This window comes from Periophthalmus magnuspinnatus, chromosome 5, assembly GCF_009829125.3.
Source record: "Periophthalmus magnuspinnatus isolate fPerMag1 chromosome 5, fPerMag1.2.pri, whole genome shotgun sequence".
Taxonomy (NCBI): domain Eukaryota; kingdom Metazoa; phylum Chordata; class Actinopteri; order Gobiiformes; family Gobiidae; genus Periophthalmus; species Periophthalmus magnuspinnatus.
In genome coordinates, this window is record NC_047130.1 from 26,464,192 (window position 1) to 26,490,188 (window position 25,997).

At 42.8% G+C, this 25,997-nt stretch overlaps 5 protein-coding genes across 8 annotated transcripts; 3 read left to right on the forward strand and 2 right to left on the reverse strand.

The window, feature by feature from the left end:
• tespa1 (thymocyte expressed, positive selection associated 1) lies at window positions 1–4,263 on the reverse strand. 2 transcript variants are annotated; one of them, XM_055221670.1, is made up of 9 exons: window positions 4,141–4,263; window positions 3,638–3,823; window positions 3,047–3,089; window positions 1,964–2,001; window positions 1,765–1,818; window positions 1,573–1,600; window positions 1,217–1,306; window positions 924–1,132; window positions 1–792 (listed from the first exon to the last, which is right to left on the reverse strand). In XM_055221670.1, exons 2-9 carry the CDS (start codon window positions 3,780–3,782, stop codon window positions 110–112), a joined length of 1,290 nt encoding a protein of 429 aa, XP_055077645.1. In that variant the 5' UTR covers window positions 3,783–3,823; window positions 4,141–4,263; the 3' UTR covers window positions 1–109. The 2 variants fall into 2 exon arrangements, with proteins under 2 accessions (XP_055077645.1, XP_033822743.2); XM_033966852.2 differs by having other exon boundaries at window positions 1,573–1,603.
• Window positions 2,881–25,869, forward strand: prr13 (proline rich 13). 3 transcript variants are annotated; one of them, XM_055221673.1, is made up of 4 exons: window positions 2,881–2,890; window positions 19,986–20,005; window positions 24,022–24,569; window positions 25,379–25,863. In XM_055221673.1, the coding sequence occupies exons 2-4, from the start codon at window positions 19,990–19,992 to the stop codon at window positions 25,406–25,408; spliced, it is 594 nt and encodes a 197-aa protein (XP_055077648.1). In that variant the 5' UTR covers window positions 2,881–2,890; window positions 19,986–19,989; the 3' UTR covers window positions 25,409–25,863. The 3 variants fall into 3 exon arrangements, with proteins under 3 accessions (XP_055077648.1, XP_033822739.1, XP_055077647.1); XM_033966848.2 differs by lacking the exons at window positions 2,881–2,890; window positions 24,022–24,569; window positions 25,379–25,863 and adding exons at window positions 19,719–19,797; window positions 20,637–21,145; window positions 21,337–21,712 and having other exon boundaries at window positions 19,961–20,005; XM_055221672.1 differs by lacking the exons at window positions 2,881–2,890; window positions 19,986–20,005 and adding exons at window positions 23,276–23,431; window positions 23,643–23,701 and having other exon boundaries at window positions 25,379–25,869.
• Window positions 6,046–11,300, forward strand: sp1 (sp1 transcription factor). The gene is made up of 6 exons (XM_033966832.2): window positions 6,046–6,131; window positions 6,688–6,758; window positions 7,321–8,659; window positions 9,001–9,133; window positions 9,247–9,437; window positions 9,535–11,300. Exons 1-6 carry the CDS (start codon window positions 6,125–6,127, stop codon window positions 9,828–9,830), a joined length of 2,037 nt encoding a protein of 678 aa, XP_033822723.1. The 5' UTR covers window positions 6,046–6,124; the 3' UTR covers window positions 9,831–11,300.
• Window positions 11,267–13,912, reverse strand: LOC117371584 (cell division cycle-associated protein 7-like). Its single transcript, XM_055221671.1, has 9 exons — window positions 13,842–13,912; window positions 13,654–13,779; window positions 13,149–13,529; window positions 12,851–12,943; window positions 12,625–12,771; window positions 12,145–12,288; window positions 11,914–12,063; window positions 11,632–11,768; window positions 11,267–11,370 (listed from the first exon to the last, which is right to left on the reverse strand). The coding sequence occupies exons 1-9, from the start codon at window positions 13,842–13,844 to the stop codon at window positions 11,334–11,336; spliced, it is 1,218 nt and encodes a 405-aa protein (XP_055077646.1). The 5' UTR covers window positions 13,845–13,912; the 3' UTR covers window positions 11,267–11,333.
• On the forward strand, window positions 15,990–18,872 carry LOC117371586 (anti-Muellerian hormone type-2 receptor-like). The gene is made up of 10 exons (XM_055222009.1): window positions 15,990–16,066; window positions 16,355–16,546; window positions 16,630–16,797; window positions 17,295–17,371; window positions 17,448–17,663; window positions 17,738–17,852; window positions 18,062–18,213; window positions 18,303–18,456; window positions 18,550–18,686; window positions 18,771–18,872. Exons 1-10 carry the CDS (start codon window positions 16,030–16,032, stop codon window positions 18,870–18,872), a joined length of 1,350 nt encoding a protein of 449 aa, XP_055077984.1. The 5' UTR covers window positions 15,990–16,029.
• Window positions 25,870–25,997: the final 128 nt, after the last annotated feature.

The window sequence follows — 25,997 nt, forward strand, 5'->3', positions numbered from 1 at the left end:
ATTTTCAGACTTTATAGGGATGCAGTAACAGCCGTGTGTGATATTGGCCACTGAAGGAGGAACTTCCTGGGTGAGGAAACATACACTACATTTAAATCTCTTTTGATGCTTAATCTGTTTTTTTAAAGTCCCTACATTGATGATAAAAAGGAGCCTGGTGTATACGCTCCACGATCTGTGGACATATGTGTTCATCTTTCACCAGTGATTTTGGATTAGCCCAAACAGTCGACCCTGGGTCCACTGCCTCTGATAATAATGAGGTGAAGTCTTCACTTTGACAGATATGTGCTTGGTCACTGATCACATGATCATTATTTGCAGTCCCGTTTTGGTTTGCTCTTTCTTCTGCTGTATGTCCTCCATTGGTTTTCTGTCTCTCCTGTTGTATGTGCACCGTGTTCATGTCTTGATCAGCCATGCAAACATCTAGCTGCTCATTTACACGATTTTTCCCCATCTCAGTTTTTCTCATGTGCCCAGGTTTCTCCAGAACGATGTCCACAATGTCAGGCAGGCTGACACGTTTGTTGGGTGACGGCAGAGGTGAATCATATTCTCGGTTGGAGCCTGAGTAGAGACACATTTTGGAGACAGTGTCTTTGAGCTTGTCCACTGGGGACCGTGGGTCACTGCGAATGCTACTTCTAAAGCGCTCCATTCGCTCAATGGGAGTGGAAAAGTTAAATTCTGGTGTGGGGAGTTTCTGGACCGGTGTACGGGAAACATGGGAGTACAGGGAGTAGAACACATTAGCCATCGTTGTGAGCACTTGGACTTGTCTGAAACGACCTGGGAAAACAAAAGAAAACAACACATTTAACAACAAGTTTAAAGTATCAATCATGGCCTATGTTTTAATGGTTTAATAAGGTTAAATCATGTTAAATCATGTTTTAAATATAATCAAATTATTGTCGTACTAGCAAGGGAGAGGCTTGGATCCTCTTCGCGGATTCTCTGTATCTGTGCATCCAAAAACAGGCGGAAGTTTATGCCCTTGGCCTGAGAAGGGAAAGTAAAGAATCGTGGTGGGATACGAACAGTAACCTGTGGATCCTCACTGCCAAACCCCAGCTCATACAGAGTCTCTTCTGCCTTCTCTGAGTACAGCTGGAGGACTTCAGCCACACTGCAGTGGTAAAGACTCACAGTTAAAACACAGTTTAAACCTGCACATGTGCTCTGTTAGCTAAAATGTCAGAGTGTGTTTGACCTTGTTGTAGAATTCCAGGTTGATGAAGAATTAAAGCTTGATCCCAGGCTGTGGCCCGGGTTTTTGGAGGGCAGACGGAGCTCAAGTTTACTGTTAAAAACATATTAGCATATTTATTGTACAGAAGTAATGGTGTATTATAAACAGAAGTGTTTATGCATGTGTTAGTTATTTATTATCTAATCATCTAAAGTTGAGGAAGTGGTGTGACATCCTGGTTAATCTGTTGCTCTGCTGAACAAAACTTAAAATACATATATACAATTAAAAAAATATATAATTCCTAAATCCAGTTAAATGATTAATATAATAAATATTACAGTGCAGACTTCTTTAATCATCGTATCATTACTTACCCAGTATCATGTGTATCATACACTGTGTCTGCTGAAACGAGAGTAAATAGCAAGTTCAAGGCAAAAATAACTTTTCTTTCACAGGCATTTCCTAAAATACAGGGTGATGAACCGCCTTCACCAGCACATTTTATCACGAGCAGAGAACACAGTTTTTTCAGCTTGTTGTTGGTCTGTTGAGTTTAAACGTACCATCAGCACCGAGGTTTAGCTCATCGTTAAAACTTTCAGCTTTAAGTGCTGAATCTGCAAAAATGTAATGGACATTAGTTTTTACATAACATTTTTTGCCACTAGCAAGAAGAAGCAACAATAGTTAATGCAAAGTGAGGGCAGATACAGTAGTTTGCATGTTTTACGAGGCTACATCAAGAATATGCAAATATCTTACCAAAACTCAAGTGTCCAGCGTTTTCTGAGCTCCCAGACCTGAGACAAACAGTTTTAACATTTGAGACTCATTTGCATTAAAGAGTGAAATGTTTGCATAGATGTAAAAAGTAAATAAATTAACTATCATCCACAAGTTTATTAGATTTTTTTCTACCATTTTCTTTCTCAATCTGTTCCCCTCTCCTGGCCTTTGTTCAGGTCTGTGGTGTTCTTCTGTCAGGCCAAAGCTGACACACTAATAAGGTAAATGTGTCTACAGGAGTAATGCAGACACCATCTAGTGGCCACATAATGCTACATCCACACCACGGCATCAACATAGCACCAAACACCTCCAGCTGGATGTCATTGTATTTGAGGGCAGGTGCTTTTAAAGATTCTGCCGTCACCTGGAGGCGTCGTCACTCAAACCTGTGAGCGCTCAAGACGAGAACCACGAACCTTTGAAACGTGTCTCGGAAACGTTAGACTAGTTTAGATGTGCACGTAAACGCCCCTGACGCCACAGTCTTAATGCAGCATTATGTGAGAATACAACAGCGCCGGGTCGGCCGAGCTCATTACAGATGGTAGATTTAAGATAATATATTGAAAAATGCATTCAAATGTATTCATGTAAGTAAACAATGTAATAGCACTAAAACAACTTTGCTAATTACCAATGCAGTCACTGAATAATTGTTAACTGCTCTATACACAGACTCATGTCAAACACAGAGACAAGAGGTTTACAAGGAAAATGATTATTTAACTTAGGTCTAGATTCATTATAAAATTGCCTGATTGACAGGTAACAATTTTTACCTGCAGCCATACGTTTGGTGCCAAATACGTCTCAGAAATCTCAATTTGCAAATGCATTTCTCAAAATGTAATGATCATTTGACACTCTGTAATGATCATGATGACACTGTTGTTACTTCTGTGCAGACAAACAACTGCACAACTGGAAAGCAATTGTGTCATACTCACCACAGTATATGCACTTTCTAGCACATCTGACCTCAGAGAGTTTACACGTAATACTTAGTTTCCAAAGGATTATTCACTCTTGATAAACAAAGAAAAAAAAATGACTCACCTACAACAGAAAAGCCACTTCTCAATCTTTCCAGTAGAACATCCTGTGGAACGACAGAGCTCAGGCTTCTGAACACTTCATTTTGATAAATATTCTACATGATTATTTTGACAGATATTGTTAAAATGAACTGTGCAATTCTGAAAACCCCAAAGAATCAATTCCCATTTTCCCCAGAGGAGTCGGTCGGATTTAAAGACAAACAGCGGCACATGTGAAATGTCAGATGGACAATCAGCAGCTCTCAAGTCTTAACCATGAGCACAGAATAAGTTTAAAAAAGGTGCAAAGTGGAACCTTTCAGGTTCTTCTCCATAGAGATGTAATAATTTCCACATTTCTGTGGAGTCTGGTTACAGGTCAGATCTGTGGAGAGGCAAACCTGGCCATAGTAAAAAATCATGTTTTTCAGGTAATTTTGATATAATGAAAGAAATGCTCGATATATTTGAGTTTCATATCATGTTGTGTGGAACATTCCAGGCAAGTAAGTAATGGACACTCCACCAGAAAAGTTTCACAGTGTACCTTTAATTTGATATCGCCGTTACACTAAAGGGTAAATATGCAGCATGTGCAGCTTTTACTTACCTGGTGAATTGACCTGACCGTCACAGAACACGTCATCGTCGGCGATGGTTGTGGACTGGAGGCTGCTGAGCAGGGGGTCTGTGAACTGCTGACGGCAGCTGTTGATCCAGGCGCGGCGCCTCACAGTGGACGCTGGACTCTCCATCTCCTGAGTGGCTCAGCATCAGCATGTGTCCACACACACAGCTGTGTGTGGAACAAACATGTAAAACACAAACTGATTTTATATGTTCTTATTAAATGTAGTTGCTGCATTTCCCTGTTGTCTGTGGCACCGTGGGCAGAAAACCCAACACAAACACAAGTGGAACAACAACGTCTTTGAGTCTTGAAAGAAAAGTAATTCTTAATCATGTTTCTGGGCGTATGGAATTGGGACAATATCGTTTTAGCTTGACAAAGGTGTTCACTTCCCATGTATGTACTATGATTCAGGTACAGGTAAAATTCAATACTATTGTCTTCCATGTGCTACTGAATAAAGTATAACAAAAGAATTATACCTTGGTTCCTGCAGCTCCTGTTGCACTGCAGCCTTTTCTTTTCCTGTTGTGACAAATGAATAAACATCAGCCTAATTTTTGGATCCGTGGCCTTAAACACGTCTTTGTACAATAACTCAGAGGTCGTTTCATGTCAGTGTTTAAATGAGTTCTTGCAGAGGAAGTCACTTTACATATGTTCTATCAAAGTGGGTTGAGCCTGTGTCAGACACATCCTGTAGCAGCGCTTCTCAAGCTGTGGTGAGAACCACAGTGTTGGGAAGTAACTAGATACATGTAGCTCACAAAAATACTTCGAAATACTGTACTATTTTGAGTAGGGAAGGCTGGGATTGGGTGTCACTTTTTTTTTTTTTTTAACATTCATCAGAAGAGCTTAATCATTCATTAAATAAGAACATTTTCACGTGTGACAACTTGTGAGGGCTGGTTGTCACACTTCATGGGGCTGGTTGTCGGGCTGGTTGTCACACTTCATGGGGCTGGTTGTCACACTCCATGGGGCTGGTTGTCACACTTCATGGGGCTGGTTGTCACACTGTTACCTTAATAGCCAAGACTTTCAGAGTATTCTTTCCAACACTGGTGGTGCAGGGTCGGCTCCTTTGGCCCCTCAGGACCTGGAGCCCAGTTACCTGAGCAAACACTAAATGTAGAAGGGACGGGTCAGGGCCCAGTGCACATGCTCCGTCTGAACTGGACGACACCGTCCAGTGGTTTGGGAGAGAAGTGAACAAATAGAAATATAAAGACAACTTCAGACAAACTCAGTGTTTGTCGACAGGACGAACTCTTCACTTTTCTCCCAGTGTCTCACTGCTGAACAAAGAGGACGACTGTGGAGCTTCATCCAGCCCCGTGTCTCATGGTTCTCCTCCCAGGACACACAAGTGGACCTGGTTTGGCCTCTTCTTTCCTCCCTGATCCCCTCCTCCACCTCCTCCCCTTCCTCCACCTCCTCCTCCACAGGCTCCTCGGACCCTCCTCCTCCACAGGGGCCATGGCCCTCCACCTCCTCGTCCTCAGAGCTCCAGGGCCCTACTCCTCGTCCTCCACAGGCTCCACTGATCCTCTCTTCATCCTCCACAGGGCTGCAGGGCCCTCCTCCTCCTCGTCCTCAGGGCTCCAGGGCCCTCCTCCTCCTCCTCTTCCTCCTCCTCCCTCTCAGGGGCCCTCCCCTCAGGGAGTGGTCAGTGGCCACGGAGGCAGCCCTCAAACAGCTCACACCACCTTCCTCTTGTTCCGTGTTGAAAGATAAGAGTTAAAAAGATGTTATGATGAGAGTTAATAACATATTTAGTGATATAAAGGAAGGATGGTGGATAAATCTTAACTCGTTTTGTGTTTGTCATTAATCGAGAAACGAGGAAAAATCAAATTCCGTTGGTAAAACCTACCCTGCTCATGTCCCGCCCACTGTCCACACATCAGCCAATGGTTAGCGCCGTGTGGGGCAGTTTGAGAAAAAGCCATTTTCATTGGGCAGCCCGCTTGTCAATCACAAGTAACACTGAAAAAAGGTGCGTTTGGTTTGGGCAATGATGATGATGAAAGGTTTGGCACAGAGAAACATCCTGAGGAACATACAGCGAAAGGTTCAAATAATTAAAGGCATTTATTAATTGAACACATTTACTATTTACGTGACAAGCATGATCAAACTGCCTTACTCCTTTGTGATCTCAAATAAAATCAAACTAATTCACGGTGTACTGTGTTTTTGGTGCTTCAACACCAACACGGCAGTCTTTATAGTATAAGAGAAAAAAACAAAAAACAAATTATTAATACTTCTGGAGTGAACTTTACACTGTGAATCGTACGTTTACGCGTGGGCGGTGTTTAAATGAGCTGTGACGGTGCGTGGCGGTGACTAAACCAAACGCTCCTGTTTCTTCTTCACGGGAGACGCTCAAGTTTGTCTGAAGTTGTGAAAAGTTGTCAACCCGAAAAAGACTCGAGAAACTCCTCCCGTCTTCACATTATGAGCAGTAAGTCAACTTTTATTAAGCCATTCCACCTCGTAGAGATCAGGGGCACGCTGTGGATTTATAACGTTTATTGTTTCAAATGGTTTAACGTTAAATAAAAGTGTAGTTAGTTTGAAATAAAAGTCTTTTTGTTTGAAAGTCTCATCTTTAACTGTGGGAAACTCCTGCGACAACATTTAGCTTCAGCCTGTAAGCTAACAGCTCATTTGTACATTTAAACAGCTAAAAACACAATACATCAGCTCTACTTTATGTCCATGTTTGAATCTAAAGTGTACATAAAGTGTGTTTGCTGTGATAAGTGTTTAGTTTCAGGTTTGGGGACTTCCACTCTGCTTTAGCCTTTAGCTTTGTGCTAGCTCAGCTCACACTCAACTTTGGAGCTACTTGTGGCTGAAAACTTGCATAAAGTAAACAGCTTCACCTTAGTCTCTTCACTTTGTCTAAACATGTCCACAGAGGTGAACTGTAAAGGCTGTGAAGGTGGTTTATGTTGTAGATGTCGTGTTGTTCTCAGTCTTGTTACTTTTGAGTGATTTCTGTGGTTTTGTCGCAGATCAGCAGCAGCAGGGGGAAATGGCCGCTGCGGAGAGCGGCGCAGGCTTCAGCCACAAACCAAACTCTCAGGTCGGTTATGTCTCTGAAAGTGTGTGAAAACAGCCGGGATATATGTGCATTTAACTGTAGACGAGGCGATGTGGACCCTCTGAGCCGCTCCAGGGTTGTTGATTTCCTCCAGAGCACATGTCTGTGGGGTGGGACATGGGCAGGTAAAGTGCGCCCACACGGGGTGTTCCCCTCTCGGCCCGGCTCTCTCTGCTCCATCTTGTTCGGCCCATTTGGCGTGCTTCAGAGGGGGTGGCCAGAGCTCCGTGTCACTTTATAGGGCAAAATAAAGTGTGGGAGGGAGATGGGTGGGTTACGGGGGAGGGGAAGCCGAGCCCGCCGCTTCTGTGGAAAAAAGTGTAATCCCTCCCATGTGGTCCCACCCTGAATCTCTGTAACATGCACACTACTGTCTCAGGACGACAGTGAAGACCGAGGACACTTAATTATACATTAATTTATTTTTTCAAAACGAATTATTTCTCAAAATCTTGACTAACTTTATTTTACAACTATTTATGTTGAAATGACATATTTAAAACCAGTTAATAAGTTATTGTGTTTTTTGTATTTTTTTCCCCAGGATTCACAGCAGCCATCTCCTCTGGCCTTGTTAGCTGCAACATGCAGTCGACTCGATAACCCTGGTGAAAATGATTCTGCTGATGAACAGCAAAACCAACAACAACTTGACATGAATGCTGAAGTTTTTACCCCCAGTGCTAACGGTTGGCAAGTTATTCCATTGAGTGTTCAGGGCTCTTCAGGCTCCAGCACTGTTACCACTGACTCAGTGGTTGGAGATTCAGGCAAGACCAGGCAGGGCCTGTCCTCAGTCACTGTTAGCACTCCGGCACAGCCAGCTCAGCAGCAGTATGTGGTGGCACAGGCTCCATCAGTGCAGGGTCAGCAGATCCTCACCACATTATCAGGGGTTATGCCTAACATTCAGTATCAGGTAATTCCGCAATTTCAAACTGTAGATGGTCAGCCACTACAGTTCACACAGGCTCAGCAGGATCCTGCTGTATCTGCTGCCACTGCAGCAGCACCACAGTTTCAGATTGTGTCATCTAATGGACAACAGATTATAGCTGCAACCAACAGAGCCGGAGGAGCTGGGAACATTATAACAATGCCCAGCCTGATTCAGGGAGCGATCCCAATACAGAACATAAGCCTGGGTAACAGTGTTTTACAAAATCCAGCCCAGTTTTTGGCAAATATGCCAGTCTCTTTGAATGGAAACATTACCATCTTGCCTCTTAGTGCTGGGACAACTGGGGGTGGAGATGTTAATAGTGGAGGAGATGCAGAGGGAAATCAACTTCTGCAACAGCAGCAGACACAACAGTCAGTGTCTAACAGCGGTGCAGCATTCATGACTAGTGCCTCCACAGCTACTACACAGACCACATCTGCTTATGGAATAACCCAAACACACAACACCAGTGCATTTCAGCAGAATGCAGCAGAAGGACAACAACCTCAACAGATTGTGATTCAGCCCCAGCAGGTTATCCAAGGTCCAACATCTCTTCAAACCATCCAGGCTAGTGCAGTGCCCAATGCAGCTAACCCGGTGTTTGCTACACCCACTCTTACCCAGGAAGGACTTCAAAACCTTCAAATTATGCCAAACACAGGCCCCATCCTTCTTCGCACTGTTGGCCCTAATGGGCAGGTCAGCTGGCAGACCATTCAAATTCAAAGTCCTACCGGAGCCCAGATCACACTGGCCCCAGTGCAGTCCATCCCCCAGCTGGGCCAGACCCAGGCATCTGCCTCACCCACAGCCGGAGTATCAGTAAACGCTGTCCAAATCCCAGGCATTCAAACCATAAATCTCAACTCTCTTGGAAACTCTGGGCTGCAGATGCACCAACTACAAAGTCTCCCTATCACCATTGCAAGTCAGCCAGGTTAGTCTGCTTTTAGTGACATTTAGAGTAAAGGTCTTGAGTTTTTGATAAGTGTATTTAAAAATTGTTCCTATACTTTTACCATAACTTTATTCACTCAGAGGAAAATGGTTTCCTGTCTCCATTTGTTTTACCTTGTGCGTACTGGTTTAACCAGTTTTTCAGGCAAGAGTTTCTCTTCCTTACTTGTGTGACCTACTTAATGTTTGTATAAAAGCAAAGTTTACCTCAAGACCAGCTAGGTTTAACTTTGGAAAATAAGCACATGACTTTTGAAATCGCAGCTTTTATGTCTAAACAAAATGTACAGAATGTTTACCCAAATGTTTCCCCTCTTATAGGTGAGCAGTCACTGCACAGTGGAGATGTTCTGAATGACAGCACTGTTGTGGATGAAGTAGATTCTCCACCACAAGGCCGACGCAACAGAAGAGAAGCCTGTACCTGCCCTTTTTGCAAAGATGGAGATAGCCGGTATGTTTCAATTGAAAGGGGGCTGCTGTTACTGAATTAATGCCTAAAATATAACCACTCAATTTATGTTGTTTATGTTTTCTAATCTTTGCACAATTTTGTACTTTGAAAAGGGACCCATCTAAAAAGAAGCAGCATATTTGTCACATTGTTGGGTGTGGAAAGATCTATGGCAAGACATCTCACCTCAGGGCTCACCTCCGCTGGCACACAGGAGAGCGGCCTTTTGCCTGCAGCTGGTCTTTCTGTGGCAAACGCTTCACGCGCTCAGATGAGCTTCAGCGCCACAGAAGAACACACACAGGTCATTTCTCTTTGTCCATATTCAAAGCCCCTGATTATAAGCATATTCTGTAGTATTCAGATTTTTTCTAACATTTTGCTTTGGGGTTTTTTTGCAGGTGAAAAAAGGTTTGCTTGCCCAGAATGTCCAAAACGCTTCATGCGTAGTGACCACTTGTCAAAGCACATCAAGACCCACTTAAATAAGAAAATTCCCTCGAATAGCTCTGTAGTGTCTGAGTCCACCGATGCAGCGTCTCCCGCAGCAGGGTCTGAGGCGGGCTCTGGAGCTGTGGCAGCGGGGGATCACACCATCGTCACCATGGAGACTCTGTCAGCGGAGAGCATAGCGCGATTAGCCAGCAATGGCATCAATATGATTAATCTGCACCAGCTTAATGGAAACAGCTACTGAGACTGTTGAGACAGGAAAAATTGGACATAAGGGTGAATCCTTGCAAACGTCAAACAAAAGCTTGATGGCAATGCAACACTGGCACTCGTTTTATGGACACTGCTTTTGACTGTGGTTCCCAGAGTCTTTTAAATCTGTAGCATCCATTTAGGTGAGTGAGCCAGAAACCAATAATCAGTTTATCCTGTAATCTTCAGCGGAGATGTGCTCTGTATGAAGATTATACATGGAATTAGACTCACTGATCTATACAAAAACCTATTCACAAACATTACACAGTAAGCAAACATTCATGCTTGCTTTGAAAGCATCTTCATAACAGGTCTTTCATGCTTTAAGTGTAATTTAGAAATGTGACTTGTGTTGGACTGAATACACGATGGGGGGCTATAACTTCTAATCCTTCAAACTTAATGTCTCAACTAGATCAGGATCATAATGTGTCGCATTCAAGTCACTCAAGTTAACTTTTTTTTTGTAGGTACCATCTTAAGCCATTATATTTTCCTATGTTTATGATAGCCCAGCTATTTAGATTTTTGTATATTTTTTGCTCATGTAAAAATGCAATCTTAGGCATGGTCATTTTACAGAAAATATTACATATGATTTGCCTTTGTTGAATGAACTTAACTGCACAATCATTTTAACCTCATGTTATTTTTATAGTTTTATGTGCAAGTTTAACAGTTTCAGAGCAGTGAGTCCATGGGGCTGTGCTGTGAACGTAGAGCCTGGCTCTGTGAGAGCTTCTCAAACTCTAATCCCCGTTTAGAGGAAATGAGTATCCCAGTTTTATTTCCTATGCGGTTCCCCAAAATAGTACAGTATTACAAAGCTATATTAGTCATATCATCCACAGCTCATGTGTGAAGCTACAAATTCATAAAGAATGAAAATGATGCAAGACAAAAGCTGTGTTCACCCAACAGAACAGTCGACATTTTTTGATTTTTTTCAAAACAGCTGCGCTTCTGAATAAGAAGAAAGTCAAGTTCAACAGAGCAATAAGTCTGGTCAAAGGTCAAATGTAGGCTTCATTGAGAATATTATGTTCAAGCCTCTGACCCTGTTTTTGTGTAATTCATTCAGTCCTTGCCTCATTTTTCATTTGGTCTTTGAATGTTGGACATTATTACAAAGATGGACATAACTTTGTAATCTGTACTGCCACAGTTAGAAATGAGGTGGAGGGCAGGTCAAAAGTAAATTGTAGAATATATATATAAATTAAGTACCTAGTAAGAAGTGTATTTTAAAATGAATAGGATTTTTTTGTAAATACGCTAACGTGAAATGTCTATTTTAAAATACATGTTTTGTCAATGTTTTTCAAGCTTTCAATCTATATTTTAAATAAGGGATTTTACCATGACTGCACACAGCTGTGGCCTATTAAAATGTATAAACATGGACCTTCCAAGCTTTTATATTTTCTACAACAGAATTAAACTTTATTTGTTAAAATCACTTTACAATAATACTCATTGCTGCTTGTTGAATTCACATTTCTTCCTCATTTTTCACTTTGTTTCGAAGGCTGGAAGCAAAAACAGACAAAATTCAATACCACACATGTTTAGTCTGTAGGAAAACATTTCCATAAAACAATTTATAAAAATGTCCTGTACAGAAGTCCTACGCTCAATCTAATGAGCTCACATTCAGCTACACTAGCGCCACCTGCTGGTGCATTACTTTCATGAGTCATACCTGTAGGACTCAACTTGATTTAGTTACACATGAATCTAAGACACAGCAGGACTAATGTGTGTTACATTTTGTGTATAATACACAATACCTTGTTAAATATGAATGCACATCAGAGAATCCATGATACTGAGCCAGAGGAAAGAGGATCCCCGTTGGACAGCGACCCTCACGCTGGCGACAGAAGCTGCAGTTACAAATACCTCGGCACGGGGGACACTGCCACTCCTGGAATGAGAACATACTCCACTCGTCATGTAACTCGGATTGTGGATATAATCACAAGTAATATTTTTGCTGTACATCATTTTATAACTAAACATATCTATATACATCTACACATCTGTAAAAAATGCAGTGAACAGTGTCTCACGCGGTTGAGCAGAGCCTTCTTCACGTCTTCTCCATAACGGTTCCTCAAACAGGGTCCACAAAACTGTCCTTGAATCCCTCTGCAGCCTTCATTACGGCAGCATGTTTTTGTGTCTATGGTCTTCTGTCTGCACTGATGACACGTAGAGCCCTAAACGTCGCCCAAGACAATCTGACATTACTTCATTAGCCCGTGATGACCTGCACTGAGCTGTCCCAGGACAATACAGACCGACACTTTGTTGTAAACCTTCTCAGTCATGTTGTCTGCCACCAGCTCCAGTTCTTCCTCTGTGATATCTTCAACTGGACGGACCACATGAGGTTTGGTCTGATTAGGTCGGGGGGTCCCACGTCGCTGTGGAGCTCTTCTGACCTGGAGCAGAGATAAAAGAACAAATATATAATGTATTTATGGAGACACTGGTACGGATATCGCCCATAATTAAAGGACAGGTTAAAATGCAAACAGCCACAGCACTGGGCTCAAATGTCGCAGTAGACGGGGACAAAGAGGTCTGCTGTCCCGGGTCCCAAGGGTTTTAGGGGCCCAGAATTGGACCTTCATCCTGTTCATTTATATTAGAGGAGGGCCCATGCGACGCTTCTTGTCTTGGCCCTGAAAGTTCTGTTCCCGGGCCTGGTAATAATTATGACACTGCAGACTGACATCACTCTGTTAAATTATAGAAAAAACAAAAAAACCACAGACCTCCAGTAATTCATCCTCCAAAGTGAGCTCCAGTTCTTCCTCGTCTTCAGTTTTCTTCACTTCCTCACTTCCTCCCATGGACCGAGTTTGCCGACGGGACGCACGCTCGGGGTTTTTCCTCAGGTCACCTCCAGAACGTGGAGGATGCTGCGCGAGGAAAGAGCGGATTGTCAAGAGCAAAGTCAAACCAGACCCACAGAACATTCTTACTCAGGACATTACTCACCGGGCTTTTCTTTTTCCCTTGTTTGCTCGCTTGGTTTTTCAGAAATCCAGCACCTCCAGGCATCTTCTGCAGATCTGACATCAACTGGGCAAGCTGCCACGACCAAGGCAAGAGTCATAAAGATCTGACAATTATTACGTTAAATGATGTTGACAGAGTTTGTGGCGATGAGATAGAAAAATTCCAAAACTGTATTCTATTCCTGCTGCATTTTCTATAATATGTTGTGTGTTTTTTCCATGATTAATACTTTTTAATTTTAACATTTAGCTCATATTGATATACTTTTTTTTTTTACCATTGCTTTGTTGGCTTTGATGTTTTGTTCTCGTTTATCCAAAAATGACTCCTCTTCATCATCAGCTTCACTTTTTTGAGGAGAAAAGTGCATCTCTGTTTTTTCCTTTTCTTCAAATGTGACGTGTTTCTCCTTTTGGATCTTCAGATGTTTTTTTGTGATTTTCTTTGTTTGAACGTTTGCATCTTCTTCATCAGATGAGTGAGAGTTTAAACCAGCGGCGCGCAGGACCACTCTGAGCTGGAAAGGCCGGGCAGGTTGTGGAGGTGGTGCAGGTTGTGCAGGTGGTGCAGGTGGTGCAGGTTGCGGAGGTGTGCATGTGCCTTTCTGTTTGGTAGTTCTGTCATCAGACCATTTCTCTTCATTTTCTGAATCTAAAGTCTGAAAAAACAGCACATTAACACTGCAGGTTTGTTACATTTTCTTACAGATTTAACTGGACTAGATGAGGTTTTTGTGCAAAGTCTCACACAAAGCGATTTAATCTGGATCTACACAGACTCACCTCATTATTGTCACTGTCGCTTAGTTCAGCTTCAGAAAATCCGTGAAATGTCTGGTCATTTTCTGAATCCTCAGTAAAAATATGAGCCAGTTGTTCGTTGAGGGAGTTCATCCCAAAAAGCGCAGCCTGGACAGAATACACATGTTTAATGTTATTGTGTCTAATTATTATCACATTTTGACTTTTACCATTTTAGCTCATCAGACGTGAGTCCTCAGAATGTTCAGACCTGGAGCAGCTGAACCTCAGGTCAGTGATTAAAATGGCACATGCGCATTTCTCTGAGTCTGAATGATCCTGGGGCTGTGCACCCGGGGCTGCCCCTGGTAGAGGCCCCTCATGATGAGCTCAACAAGACCAGCTCCATCACCCGGACCGCCGTCACCGGGGCCCCACCTGGAGCCAGGCCCGAGGCCTGGTGCCCGGGCCTCTCCCCACGGGGCCCGGGTTCAGCCTGAAGGAGCGACGCGGGGACGTCCTCCCGAGGACCCTGCGGGAGGAGCCGTGAGGGGCGGGTGCAGACAGATCCGGGCGACGGTCAAAAGTGGGGGCCTCGACGACCGGATGTCCGGACATGGGACTGGCTCTGGGGACATGGGGGCACCTCTCTGGGGGGAGGAGCCTGAGCCTGTGCGGGAGGTTCGGCCTCACCTCCACGCACAGGGCTCTGGAGCCCAGCTCCTCCAGAGGGGCTGGACTCTCCATTCCTCTGGCGTTGCCCGCGGGGAGGGGCTGGTGTGGGCTTATTCCCCCACAGCTCAGCCTCATGTTGGAGTTCACCCCTCGTGTTGGAGAGGGTCGCATCCCTGCACCTTCGGGTCAGGGACAGGTCTCTCACTGTTGTGTCGGCCTACGGGCCAAACAGCAGTGCAGAGTACCCGGCCTTCTTGGAGTCCCTGGGAGGGGTACTAGACAGTGCACTGACCGAGGACTCCTTTGTTCTCCTGGGGGACTTCAACGCCCATGTGGGTAATGACAGTGACACCTGGAGGGGCGTGATTGGGAGGAACGGCCTCCCTGATCTGAACCTGAGTGGTGTTTTGTTATTGGACCTTTGTTCTAGTCACAGTTTGTCCATAACAAACACCATGTGTCCATCAGTGCACGTGGCACCAGGACACCCCAGGTCAGAGGTCAATGGACTTTGTTGTTGTGTCATCTGACCTCTGCCTTGGACACTCAGGTGAAGACAGGGGCAGAGCTGCAGAGCACCACCTGGTGGTGAGTTGGATTCACTGGCGGAACAGGAAGCCGGACAGACCTGTCAGGCCCAAGCGCATCGTGAGGGTCTGCTGGGAACATCTGGTGGATCCCTCTGTCAGAGGGGTCTAAAACACACACCTCCAGGAGAACTTCTCCCTGATCCCGGGGGAGGCCGGGGACATGGACTTTGAGTGGGCCATGTTCTCAAGGCAAGGCTCCGGGGGTGGACAAGATCTGTCCTGAGTACCTCAAGTCTCTGGATGTTGTGGGACTGTTTTGGCTGACACGTCTCTGCAACGTCTCATGGCGGTCGGGGACAGCTGTGGTCAGGCTAGTTCCTGTGGTCAAGAACTTAGTAATGACTAAAAGGACAAGATCGTGGACACAAGCGGCTGAAAGGAGTTTCCTCCGCAGGGTGGCTGGGTGCACCCTTAGAGATAAGGTGAGGAGCTCAGTCACACAGGAGGAGCTTGGAGTAGAGCTGCTGCTCCTCCACGTCGAGAGGAGCAGCTGTGGCTCGGGCATCTGTTCAGGACGCCTCCTTGGGGAGGTGCTCTAGGCATGTCCCACCGGGAGGAAGCCCCGGGGAGACCCAGGACACACTGGAGGGACTATGGCTCTCTGGCCTGGGAACACCATGGGGTCCCACTGGAGGAGCTGGAGGACGTGTCTGGGGTGAGGGAAGTTTGGAAGTACCTGCTTAGACTGCTGCCCCCGTGACCCGGCTCTGGATAAGAGGAAGAACATGGATGGATATGCAGATTTTTTTGGACTCTTCTGCCTCCTAGGGGCAGTGGACGACTGTGGCTATGCATCATTTACTTCTCATTTAAATAATGTGTGTATTTGTTTGTTTGTTTGTTTGTCGGCCGAACCTGAACCTCAAACTTAAGGTTTGAAAGGGTTAAGTGCTTTATAGGCGTTTGCACGTTGGACATGATTAAGATCTGCTCTCACAAATGTGTCGTTGAAGGTATAAAATGATGAATTGTCGTACTAACTGTGCCCTCTGTGTGTTTAACCCTTTCCTGACTGGGCATGTGGCCTGTGCTCACACAGTTGGTGCAGATGTGCAGTGGGAGTGATGCTGGGAAACGTGGGAACCCCCCACCACCTCCACCACATTCTTACGCCTGATAAATACTTGCTTTTTGCTGTCTGGCTGGAGATGCCATGGCTCTTCTCTGGCGACACTGGTGGCCTCTTGTGGGTAAGTCTGACTTTTTCAACATTATAAAATATTTAGTATAAACCGATGAGGTTAGAGCCTGTTGAAACTACCATGAAAAAGTGGAAAAATTGGACATTAGAATGAGAAACTTTGCCTATGTTTGACTTATAACCTCTCGTTCCTCTCGCTGAGGTTTACACTCATCTGTCACGTTCAGTAGGATAATTATTTTTTATATTGTTGATCATTTTGCTAAAATAAACAAGTGGGTATATGTTCATGATGTACATTTAGTGTTTATAGTAAATGTTCTTATTTTTTCCCCAGAGTGTGTCTTCCTAAGCATCACCCACCGGGCTTTATCTCAGAAGAGGCGGTGTTTTTTCCAAGTAAAGCGACACAGCCTTAATTTTCATGGTTATGGTTTTGTGAATGGATCAGAGCAGTATTGTAATTTCACTGATTGCTGTGTAGGTTATTACATAATCAAAAATGGTGAACTTGAGGTTGAATCTCTCGGTGAGTCTTGCGTCATTTACTTTGAATCACACAGAAGTATCTAGTGTGTTCCTAACATTTGGAGTTTTTTGGTTTTTTTTCAGGGTGTTATTTGACGGAAAAGTCTTGTTCTGATTTAAGCTGCTCGAGGACACTCTTTGACAGAAATCATGTCCGTTGTGTTTGTAACGGCGACTTCTGCAACAGCAACATCACATGGAGTCCAGACAAACCTCTTCCTCTCACCGACTCCTATGACTTTAACTCTTACGGTGTGACTTGGACTGAAATTACCCGTGTAAATAATGATGCTATACTCATATTCATATTTATTTTTTGTTTTTTTTTTAGTTGGGACATTGGCGTTTTGTTTGATATCGCTCCTGGTCGTGTTTTGTGTAGCTTTGGCTGTATTGAACCACTTCTGCAAAAAAACAAGTACGTATTTGTCCAGATAAATACCGGCGGCGGCGGTTAATTCCTGTCCAGTTAATTGTTTTCCATTGACCACCTGCTTTCCTTTTCAAAACTGTTTCAAAACATTCCTCGCGCCCGTGTTTGTATTTGATAAATGTGTTGAGTTCTCACGATCCACATTGAAACAGTTTGATTCTCTGCTGTGGCCTGACCTTGGTTTTTATCTCTGCCAGAATCCTCCTTTAACTCCTCAGTTCTTTGTTCATTTCCAATAAACATCGCTCCGTTATAAATATGAGGAAAGGCTTTTTGATAATAAGTATACTGTATTTTCTTTCCATTTTGTTTTAAGAATGTGCAAACTCGTCTCTTCATGATCCACTGTGCGTCAAACCCTCAGACTCTGACATTGAAATACAACTACAGCAGGTAAGAAATGGTTCACAAACGTTTTTTTCTAGCACTATTTAACTGTTAGCTATTTAAATATGTTTATATGTCTCAGATTCTGTGTAAAGGGACTTTTGCAGCAGTTTGGAAAGGCAGCTACCAGGGCTCCCAAGTGGCTGTGAAGCTTTTTCCTTTGACCTGGAGACACAAGTTCACTGCAGAAAGAGAAATTTATCAGCTTCCTTTGATGGCACAAACAGGGATTGTCCAGTTCTTAGGCTCTGGATCTATCGGCCCGTGGGAAGCCCTCGTCCTTCAGTTTGTTAAACATGTAAGTGCGTGTGTCAAAGTTTGTGTAAGTTCACGAGGTTTTTGTATAGTTACGTGTTGCGTCGTTGATTCCAGGGTTCTCTGCATTCTTACTTATCCACACACACCTCCAACTGGACGTCATCGCTCGTGTTGTGCCAGTCTTTATCACAGGGACTTTCTTACCTCCACTCAGACCTTCACAAAGACGGTACTTATCTTGCCTCTAGACGTTCTTGTTCTGCTCCTCTGTGAATACGTGTTAATAGCAGGCTCTATCACAGTATATTCAGTAAGACGACACCTGTTAATATTATAGACACTAATGTTATTGTGCGTTGACAAAGACTTTCTGATTACATTCTATTGTCTAAGAACAAACCTTGTCTTCAGTATTAAACCCTGTATTGTTTCTTGCAGGTGTTCATAAGCCTCCAGTGGCACATCGAGACCTCAGCAGCTCTAATGTGCTCGTGACAGCAGATGGAACCTGTGTCCTCAGTGATTTTGGATGCTCTACTATTCTGCGCTCTGAGCAAACCGGCTGGCGTTTTTACTCCCGAAAACTAGAGGTGAAGTCATACACGCATTAATATTGATTCACAGATTCATGGGAAGGTAATATAATATAATATAATGCATCTCCTCGCTGTAACTGCAGGTCGAGAGCCCGATGGGGACGCTGCGTTACATGTCCCCTGAGATCCTGCAGGGCTCAGTGAACCTAAACAGTGACTGGTGTCTTCAGGGGGACATCTACTCTTTGGGACTAGTGCTGTGGGAAATCTGGATGCGATGCTCCAGTTTATTTGATGGTTAAAATTCATTAAAACAATGTGGCAAACTAAGTATAAAGAAGTCAAACTTGTATTTGCAACAGGGATCAATAACAATGTCTCCATCTGCAGGTGAGAGGGCGCCACTGCATCTACTTCCATATGAATTTGAGTTGGGGGCAAAAGTATCTCTAGAAAACCTCCTCCACTATGTATTTTACATGGACCAGAGACCAGAAATCCCCAAAGTCTGGGAACAACACCCTCAGGTAGGCTGTCTATTCATGTCAAGGTTTAAATTGTTCTTTTAATTAATTAGTTTGTTTTTTTGTGACATCAACATGCATCTTCAGGGGGCAGCACTCAAGGAACTTCTGAGCAATTGTTGGGACTCTGATGGAGATGCAAGAATATCTGCGTCATTAGTGGTGAACCGTCTCGCCTCATTTGAGTGATTTTGTTCATATTATTTACTTTTCATTGGCGTTTTTACTTTATCTACTTTAGAATCTTTTAGCATTGCATTAATATTTCCATCCATTTTCCTCTGCTTATGGGGCCAGACTGTAGGGGCAGTGTTGTTTAAGAACTCTCAATCTTCCCCACCCCAGACACTTCCTCCAGCTCTTCCGAGGGACTGTCAACAGAGACAGTCCGTTATCTGGACACTGATTACAAAAACAGTGCTCAGATAACGACTCTAAAACCTTGTGTACACTGTCCTACTCCTGGAGTCGTCCGTTTATATTACAAACTTGAATATTTGTATCAGGTATTTAGTATTTTTACACTAAACTGTTAAATGTGTTGCCTGTTTTTTTTGTATATTGTTATGAAGCCCATCCATATGACATCTATCTCATCTGTATCATGGCAGTAAAGCTTAATTTGACACAGATGTGCAGTGTTTAATTTATCAAGTCAAATGTGAGGGAACAAAAAGAAAGAAGTGATTTATTTTGTTTGTTTTTTTACCTGCCATGTTCTGTTTGAGAATGATCTCTGTATTGGACTCGTGTGTTTTCTGGATCCATGATAAATGTTCTGTAGGATGTAGAAAGTGTATTTTTACGTGTTGAATATAACGATATTACAGTATTACAAGTGAAGAAAAAGGTAGTATAGTTGGATGTGTACTTTTGAATAAAACCATCATGAAAACAAAGCTTTTCATTAATAAATATCAAACATGAATGGGATGTGCTGGAGGTGGGCGGGTCCTTTGACAGGGAGGCGTGTCTTGTGGGCGGGTCCTTTGACAGGGGGGCGTGTCTTTGTGCATTCTTTTCCTCATTTTGTTCCTCTCAATGCGGAAGAACAACAATACTCTTCAAGTCTCAACAAATTCCTGTTCCAGACCCACACAGAGCGTCTGAAGCTGTGAGTATTAGTACTGCAGTATTTGACTTTTTAGACTGAAGATGTGACTGTGAGACTCATGTCAAAATCTCCTGATCATCTTTAGTTTATTATGAACCAAACTGCACTGAACAGCTGCCCTTACCCCACCTCTTTCCTCACAGCTCATGCATTTTTCTTTCAGCTTCTCGTGAGACCTGCACAAGACAAACCATGTGGCCAAATCAAGGTAGACACATTTTACATGTTTTATTAAATGAAATTAAGTAAAAAAAAATAAAGTTGCACTATATTTGATTCTTACTTATTATTATTACTTTGCTGGTTCTAGAGAAACGCATCACACTAAACTCAATCAGGTGGTTTTACTGCTCAAAAATGCCTTCGATTTAGATGTTTTACTGTGAGTCTCATTGTCTTTACACACATTGATCTGAAATTGCCTGTTTGTCTCCATGGAGATAAGTTTAATGACACGCTGTGGAACATTCCAAGGTTGGGCTGTTCAGTTCATCAAAGTATATTCATGACCGGGAGAAAAATCTTGATGCGATGATGCTCACCTTTTTGAGCTTAAATAAGAAAAAATATGTGAAGTGTGTGTTAAGGACATGAAAAACGTGTTCACTCATCGAAATAAAATAAATAAATGGATGGAAATGGAAATTTAGTAAGCGGTGAGACTTCCCAATGATTTTTATTTTTTGTTTATTTATTTAGTTAGTTATTTTATTCGGTCATTACACTCAAAATCAAACATTATTCAACTTGTATAAGGTTGTACATAACATTTCTTTCTATAATCAAGTAGAATTTCATATTTATGTGTTTTTTATGACTTTCACTGTATAATTTTCCAGGCCCACAGCCGCCTATGGGTCCACCAAACCCTGCGTATCCACCAGGCTATAACCCGGCTTACCCTGCTGCTCCTGGCTCCTTTCCTCAGCCGGGTTATTCAGCGGGTCAGTACCCTGCTGGGACGACCCCCAATCTGTTTCCTGGAGCCATGCCCTATGGGACCCCCACTGCAGGCCTCTACCCTGCAGGACAAGGTGGATACCCGGCAGGTGTCCCTTCTGGCGGTTACCCACACTCCCCAAAAGGAGGACATCACAAAGATCATAAGGGTCATCATAAGGGTCACCATAAAGGCGGGCACGGCGGGCACGGCGGGCATGGCGGAGGAGGATATCACATGGGTGGTGCAGGATACCCCATGGGCGGTGTAGGATACCCCATGGGTGGTGCAGTAGCAGGATTTGGAGTGCCAGGACATGCCAAAGGTCACAAGAAAATGAAGAAAATGAAGAAGGGTCATAAGGGACATAAGGAACATGGACATGGACATCATAAACACGGTGGAAAGGTGAGAATAACACTTAAAGTTTGCATTTCTGAGAGATTAGACGCTTTGCTCATGTATTTCCAAACCAATAAACCAATATATATTTATTAATGTAAGATGTAATTACAACAGTTTCTCATAAAATCACAAAATCAGCTTATACTTTGCTTTACTCTAATTGTTTTCATCTATTTTCTTCATTTTTCCTCCAGTCGTCCTCCAGCAGCAGCAGCAGCAGCAGCAGCAGCAGTGATTCTGACTAAGATCACGGTCCATGGTCTACTACTCGATGACGATGAATAAACACGTCTGTTACTTACTACAAATCATGTTTAACTAATCACGTTTAGAGTTTAATGTGTATCTTTATATGCAGCACATCGTGTCTTCAAACACTATTCCGTTCTGAAATGTGAGATATAATGAAGTTAAGATAAAAAACAGTATTTAATGTGAGTTTAATAGAACATGTGGTGGACATTGAACTTTGTGTCAGTTTTTATTTCATGTAGATAAGCAAATTACTCAGAGTAAATACATGTAAAGTATAAATGAATACACGTAAAATCATTAAACTTGTTAAGCCTCATTAAATTAATCTGGTCCATCTGTGACTGTCCAATCAGAGCTCTTCTTCAGGAGAGGAGACTGTCCAATGAGAGCTCTCCTTCAGGCGTAGATACTGTCCAATCAGAGCTCTGTTTCAGGAGTGATACTGTCCAATCAGAGCTCTCTGTCACAAGCAGATACGGTCCAATCAGAGCTCTCCTTCAGTGCAGATACTGTCCAATCAGACCTCTTTTTCAGGAGTGATACTGTCCAATCAGAGCTCTCCTTCACAAGCAGATTTTGTCCAATCAGAGCTCTCCTTCAGGAGCATAGACTGTCCAATCAGAGCTCTCCTTCAGGAGCATAGACTGTCCAATCAGAGCGCTTCTTCAGGAGCTGATACTGTCCAATCAGAGCTCTCCTTCAGGCGTAGATACTGTCCAATCAGAATGCTTCTTCAGGAGCTGATACTGTCCAATCAGAGCTCTCCGTCACAAGCAGATTTTGTCCAATCAGAGCTCTCCTTCAGGAGCATAGACTGTCCAATCAGAGCTCTCCTTCAGGAGCATAGACTGTCCAATCAGAGCTCTCCTTCAGGAGCATAGACTATCCAATCAGAGCTCTCCTTCGGGTTCAGACTCTGGTTAAACTCAGGGTTAGATGAATAAAACCTGCTCTGGACCAGGTTTGATTGGCAAAGTGAGTTTCCATGACGACTGAACAAAACAAACAAAACTCTGAGCTTACCTCTTTTCAGGGTTCACAAAGTCTGAGTTTGGCCTAGACCTGCATCTTAAAACCAGGCCAAAGTGTGAACTGTGACTCATATTTTCCATAATCGAAACTGTTTTCCTTGTTTTGATTTAAAGGAGATAAATGTCCCCACATCTGTGTTCAAAGATGGTTAGAAAAGATAATCCATCTGATAAGAACAGAAGAAGTGTTTGGATGAGCGGGGAATTGTCTCCACTCTAAAACTTTCATCCAGTTGACAGTTTTGCTCTGGATCATACGTGGACGACTGAGGGATTACACAGACAAAACACATTCAACATAAACAACAAAGACGAAGCATCTCCATTTTGACCACGACCGCTCCCTACCAGCTCACCTTTGTGACGTTTCAGCTTCAGCTTTGTGACGTTACGCAAACACAACATATTGACACAGACCTACAATGATATATTATAAAAAAGTAAACCTGTAAATGGATCACAGCCTGAAGAGGAAAAGATCTGAAGATGAGTAGGCCTATCAGAAAATAAAACATGTTTGACATCTGCCCCCCTCAGTCTGTTAGGATGTATTGAGACTTGTGTCAAACTGGGTAAGTCCCTTTGACTCTTGGACACTTTGAAAGATTCTGGGTAAAATTTCATAATAGGGGGAAATGTAGCAACTGGGCCACAGAAGGGAACTACAAACATGCGCCTATCAAAAGTCTAAATCAATGTTTGTTTGTTCAAGTTGAGACAGTTCAGTAGCCTACAGCGTTGCCTACATCCACATTAAAGCTGTTCTCGTGACTGCTTGTCATAGATCCCTTTGTCAACTATAATTTTCATACGTATTTAGCAGCCAGTTACCGGTTTTACAAGTTACACTTTTGCCATTACGTCATTGAACTGCATCCAATGAGAAGGCTGTATGTAGTTTCAGGGGCGTGACCTCAACATTCCTCTTGTTTCCTGGGCTGTTCAATGAGGAAGACAACAAAAGGAGCTCCAGTCAGTCAGCTGTTATCTACAAACGCTCTCTGTAAGTTCATTAAATTACACTTCTGGTTTTAAATTCCCTGCCATACTTAATTTGCAATACTTTCCAAGGCAACTAAAATCTTTTTATTTAGTCTACCTTTGATGTAGGCCTGATCTAAACTAGTGTTGTGTCCCATAGACCATGTTTAAGATACCATTTTCATGCCTGTCAAAATGTTATCTTAATGGGTTTTTTTTATTTTTTATTTTAGGTTACAGTGTGTGTTGTCTATAACTTAAAGGTGGTTCTGAATCATGTGGCCAAGTCAAGGTAAGTCATTATAACTTGAGTGTACTGTACTTTTAACTTTCTGGTGAAAATAGTAAAAGAAAAATAGTCCAGTTGACACATTTTATATTTTTCTTTTATTATGGATCAGACTTGAGGGATTACACAGATTTCTGGGGCCATTGATTGAGCTGAAACATGTTAAACTTAATAAAAATAAAAACATCTGTAATTGAGTTTTTGCAAGATGGATAAATTTAGTGCAAAACTGTTTTGGAGACAAACGGGTAGCCACAATCAGAAAAGTTACGCAGTGTTCCTAAAAGCATTTTATTAACCTGTACGCTTCTACTCTTAACCAGGGCATCCTCCTCCAATGGCATCCACAAACCCTGCCTATCCTCCTGGTTTCAGCTATCCGTCCACCCCTGCTGCCCCAGGAGCGTTTCTCCAGCCTCCAAACACCTCTTATCCAGCTGGTCAGTATCCAGCTGGTCAGTACCCACCTGGTCATTACCCATCTGGTCAGTACCCAATGGGACAGTACCCAGCGGGACAGTTTCCACCTTATCAGTACCCAGGAATGATGCCAAATCCAGGGACCGTGCCTTATGGAGCTCCAGGGGCTCATGCTTATTCCACTGCCCCAGGTGGATACCCTGGGTGTGTTCATTCTGGTCCTTTTCCACACTCTTCAAAAGGATATCACTTTGGTGGTTATAAAGGTTATAAGGGTTATAATGGTTACAACAGATATCCTCATCATCACCACGGGATTTACCCCGCGTCTGGAGGGTTAGCAGCAGGCGTGGTAGCAGTCGGAATGGGGCTGATGGGTCACAAAGCCCACAAAAAGATGAAGAAAAGGATGAAGAAAGCACATAAGGGACACAAGTATTGGCATGGCAAGGTGAGAAAACATGTTCAAATCAAAGCCCAAAGCTTTTACTGAAAACAGTTCTAATGCTGGTTTAGTCGCTAAAGGGCCCACATGCACTATTTTCTGATCTCTGTTATAATGTTGTTTCTGCCACAAAAAACAGACCTGGAGTTGTGCTTTGTTTCATTCATGTTTATCTCACAAACCCTTCATAGTTAGGCTGAGTTCTTCTCTCAAACAGAGAATCTCTGTTCAGTGTCATGTGTTGAAACAGGGAGAGCTCCATCATACAGCTTCACTAGAATCATTTGGATAATTTCATCCCTAGAATTGCACATCTCTACAGAACTAAAACTAAAAGGAGCTGTTAACTTGAAAACTACCACTACATGACATCACAAGCTGGAACAGAGCATTTTGTGCTTTGAGATGTAGACAGATTATTAATACAGGGGAATGAAACAAAACACAACTCTGGGTATGTTTTTGAAGAGGTAACAACATGCGAACATGACTTCAAGCTCAAAAGAGTCAATTTTCAATTAAATAGGACATTTAATAAAAAGTGACACTGAGATGTGTACTCTTTGTGCAGGTTTAGGCGCCGGCAACCCAGGTTCAGTTGTGATTTTTAGTCATTTTTAAAAAACATTAAGAGCACAGGCATACAGTTCCTGTAATAGCACTGTTTTGCTGCAGCAGCAAGTTAAACACCACATACAACTGCATAAACAGTGCTCCTTCTCTCAGTTTTAGTGCAGCTAATAATGAAGAAAATATATTATGTAGCATTTCTGTAAAAACTAAGACATACCTTGTCATTTTGTTTATGTTTACAGTCATCCAGCAGCAGCAGTGACTCCGACTGATTATCACACTTTAAGGTTCCCAAAGAGGAGACTGAGAGTTCCTGGCTTTTTACTGCAACGACTACTGTTACACATAAATGATGATTGTTTACATTCTGTGGTTCCACGACACACAAACAGATCCACATGTTGCTGAATTGCAAAATAACAAAATAATATGGTATAATTGTAAACTCATTGTTACATTATGTCTGGTTTTGAACACAGTCATGCACTTTTAAGTTTATAGCATAAACTTTCTTTACTATACCTACCATTGTGTGTGTGGAGCAAACATTCCACAGTTTTGTTTTCACAGCCCAGTCAGAGTGGCACATGGGCCAGTCAGAACTATGACAAAGACTTACATACTATGATGGAATGGAATAAATATATATATGACAAGTAAATAAAATAAAATAAAATGTGATATTGTTCTGAATGTTTTACCTGGTGAAATAAAAACTAAATACATGTTTACAAACAAACGATGTTTTTAGTCTAATATTATTTATATTTATAAATGTACATACAATAAGGTTTAGTTAAAATATAAAAATATAAAATAATGAGTGTTTTAGTGAGTCTGAGGTGGTCTGGGGACGGGATT

Coding starts and splice junctions, on each gene's coding strand:
- tespa1 (XM_033966852.2), bottom strand. CDS start 3,782: ATGGAGAGTCCAGCGTCCACTGTGAGGCGCCGCGCCTGGATCAACAGC. Junction 1,604..1,764: donor GCTAAACCTCGGTGCTGATG/GTACGTTTAAAC, acceptor CTCTCGTTTCAG/CAGACACAGTGTATGATACA. Junction 793..923: donor TCCAAGCCTCTCCCTTGCTA/GTACGACAATAA, acceptor TTGTTTTCCCAG/GTCGTTTCAGACAAGTCCAA.
- sp1 (XM_033966832.2), top strand. Junction 9,134..9,246: donor TGCAAAGATGGAGATAGCCG/GTATGTTTCAAT, acceptor TACTTTGAAAAG/GGACCCATCTAAAAAGAAGC. Junction 9,438..9,534: donor CCACAGAAGAACACACACAG/GTCATTTCTCTT, acceptor GTTTTTTTGCAG/GTGAAAAAAGGTTTGCTTGC.
- LOC117371584 (XM_055221671.1), bottom strand. Junction 12,064..12,144: donor AGGTTTACAACAAAGTGTCG/GTCTGTATTGTC, acceptor GGCGACGTTTAG/GGCTCTACGTGTCATCAGTG. Junction 11,371..11,631: donor GTGCATTCATATTTAACAAG/GTATTGTGTATT, acceptor TTTTGCTTCCAG/CCTTCGAAACAAAGTGAAAA.
- LOC117371586 (XM_055222009.1), top strand. CDS start 16,030: ATGGCTCTTCTCTGGCGACACTGGTGGCCTCTTGTGG. Junction 16,798..17,294: donor CTATGACTTTAACTCTTACG/GTGTGACTTGGA, acceptor TTTTGTTTTAAG/AATGTGCAAACTCGTCTCTT. Junction 17,853..18,061: donor CTCAGACCTTCACAAAGACG/GTACTTATCTTG, acceptor TGTTTCTTGCAG/GTGTTCATAAGCCTCCAGTG.
- prr13 (XM_055221673.1), top strand. Junction 24,570..25,378: donor ACAAGTATTGGCATGGCAAG/GTGAGAAAACAT, acceptor TTATGTTTACAG/TCATCCAGCAGCAGCAGTGA.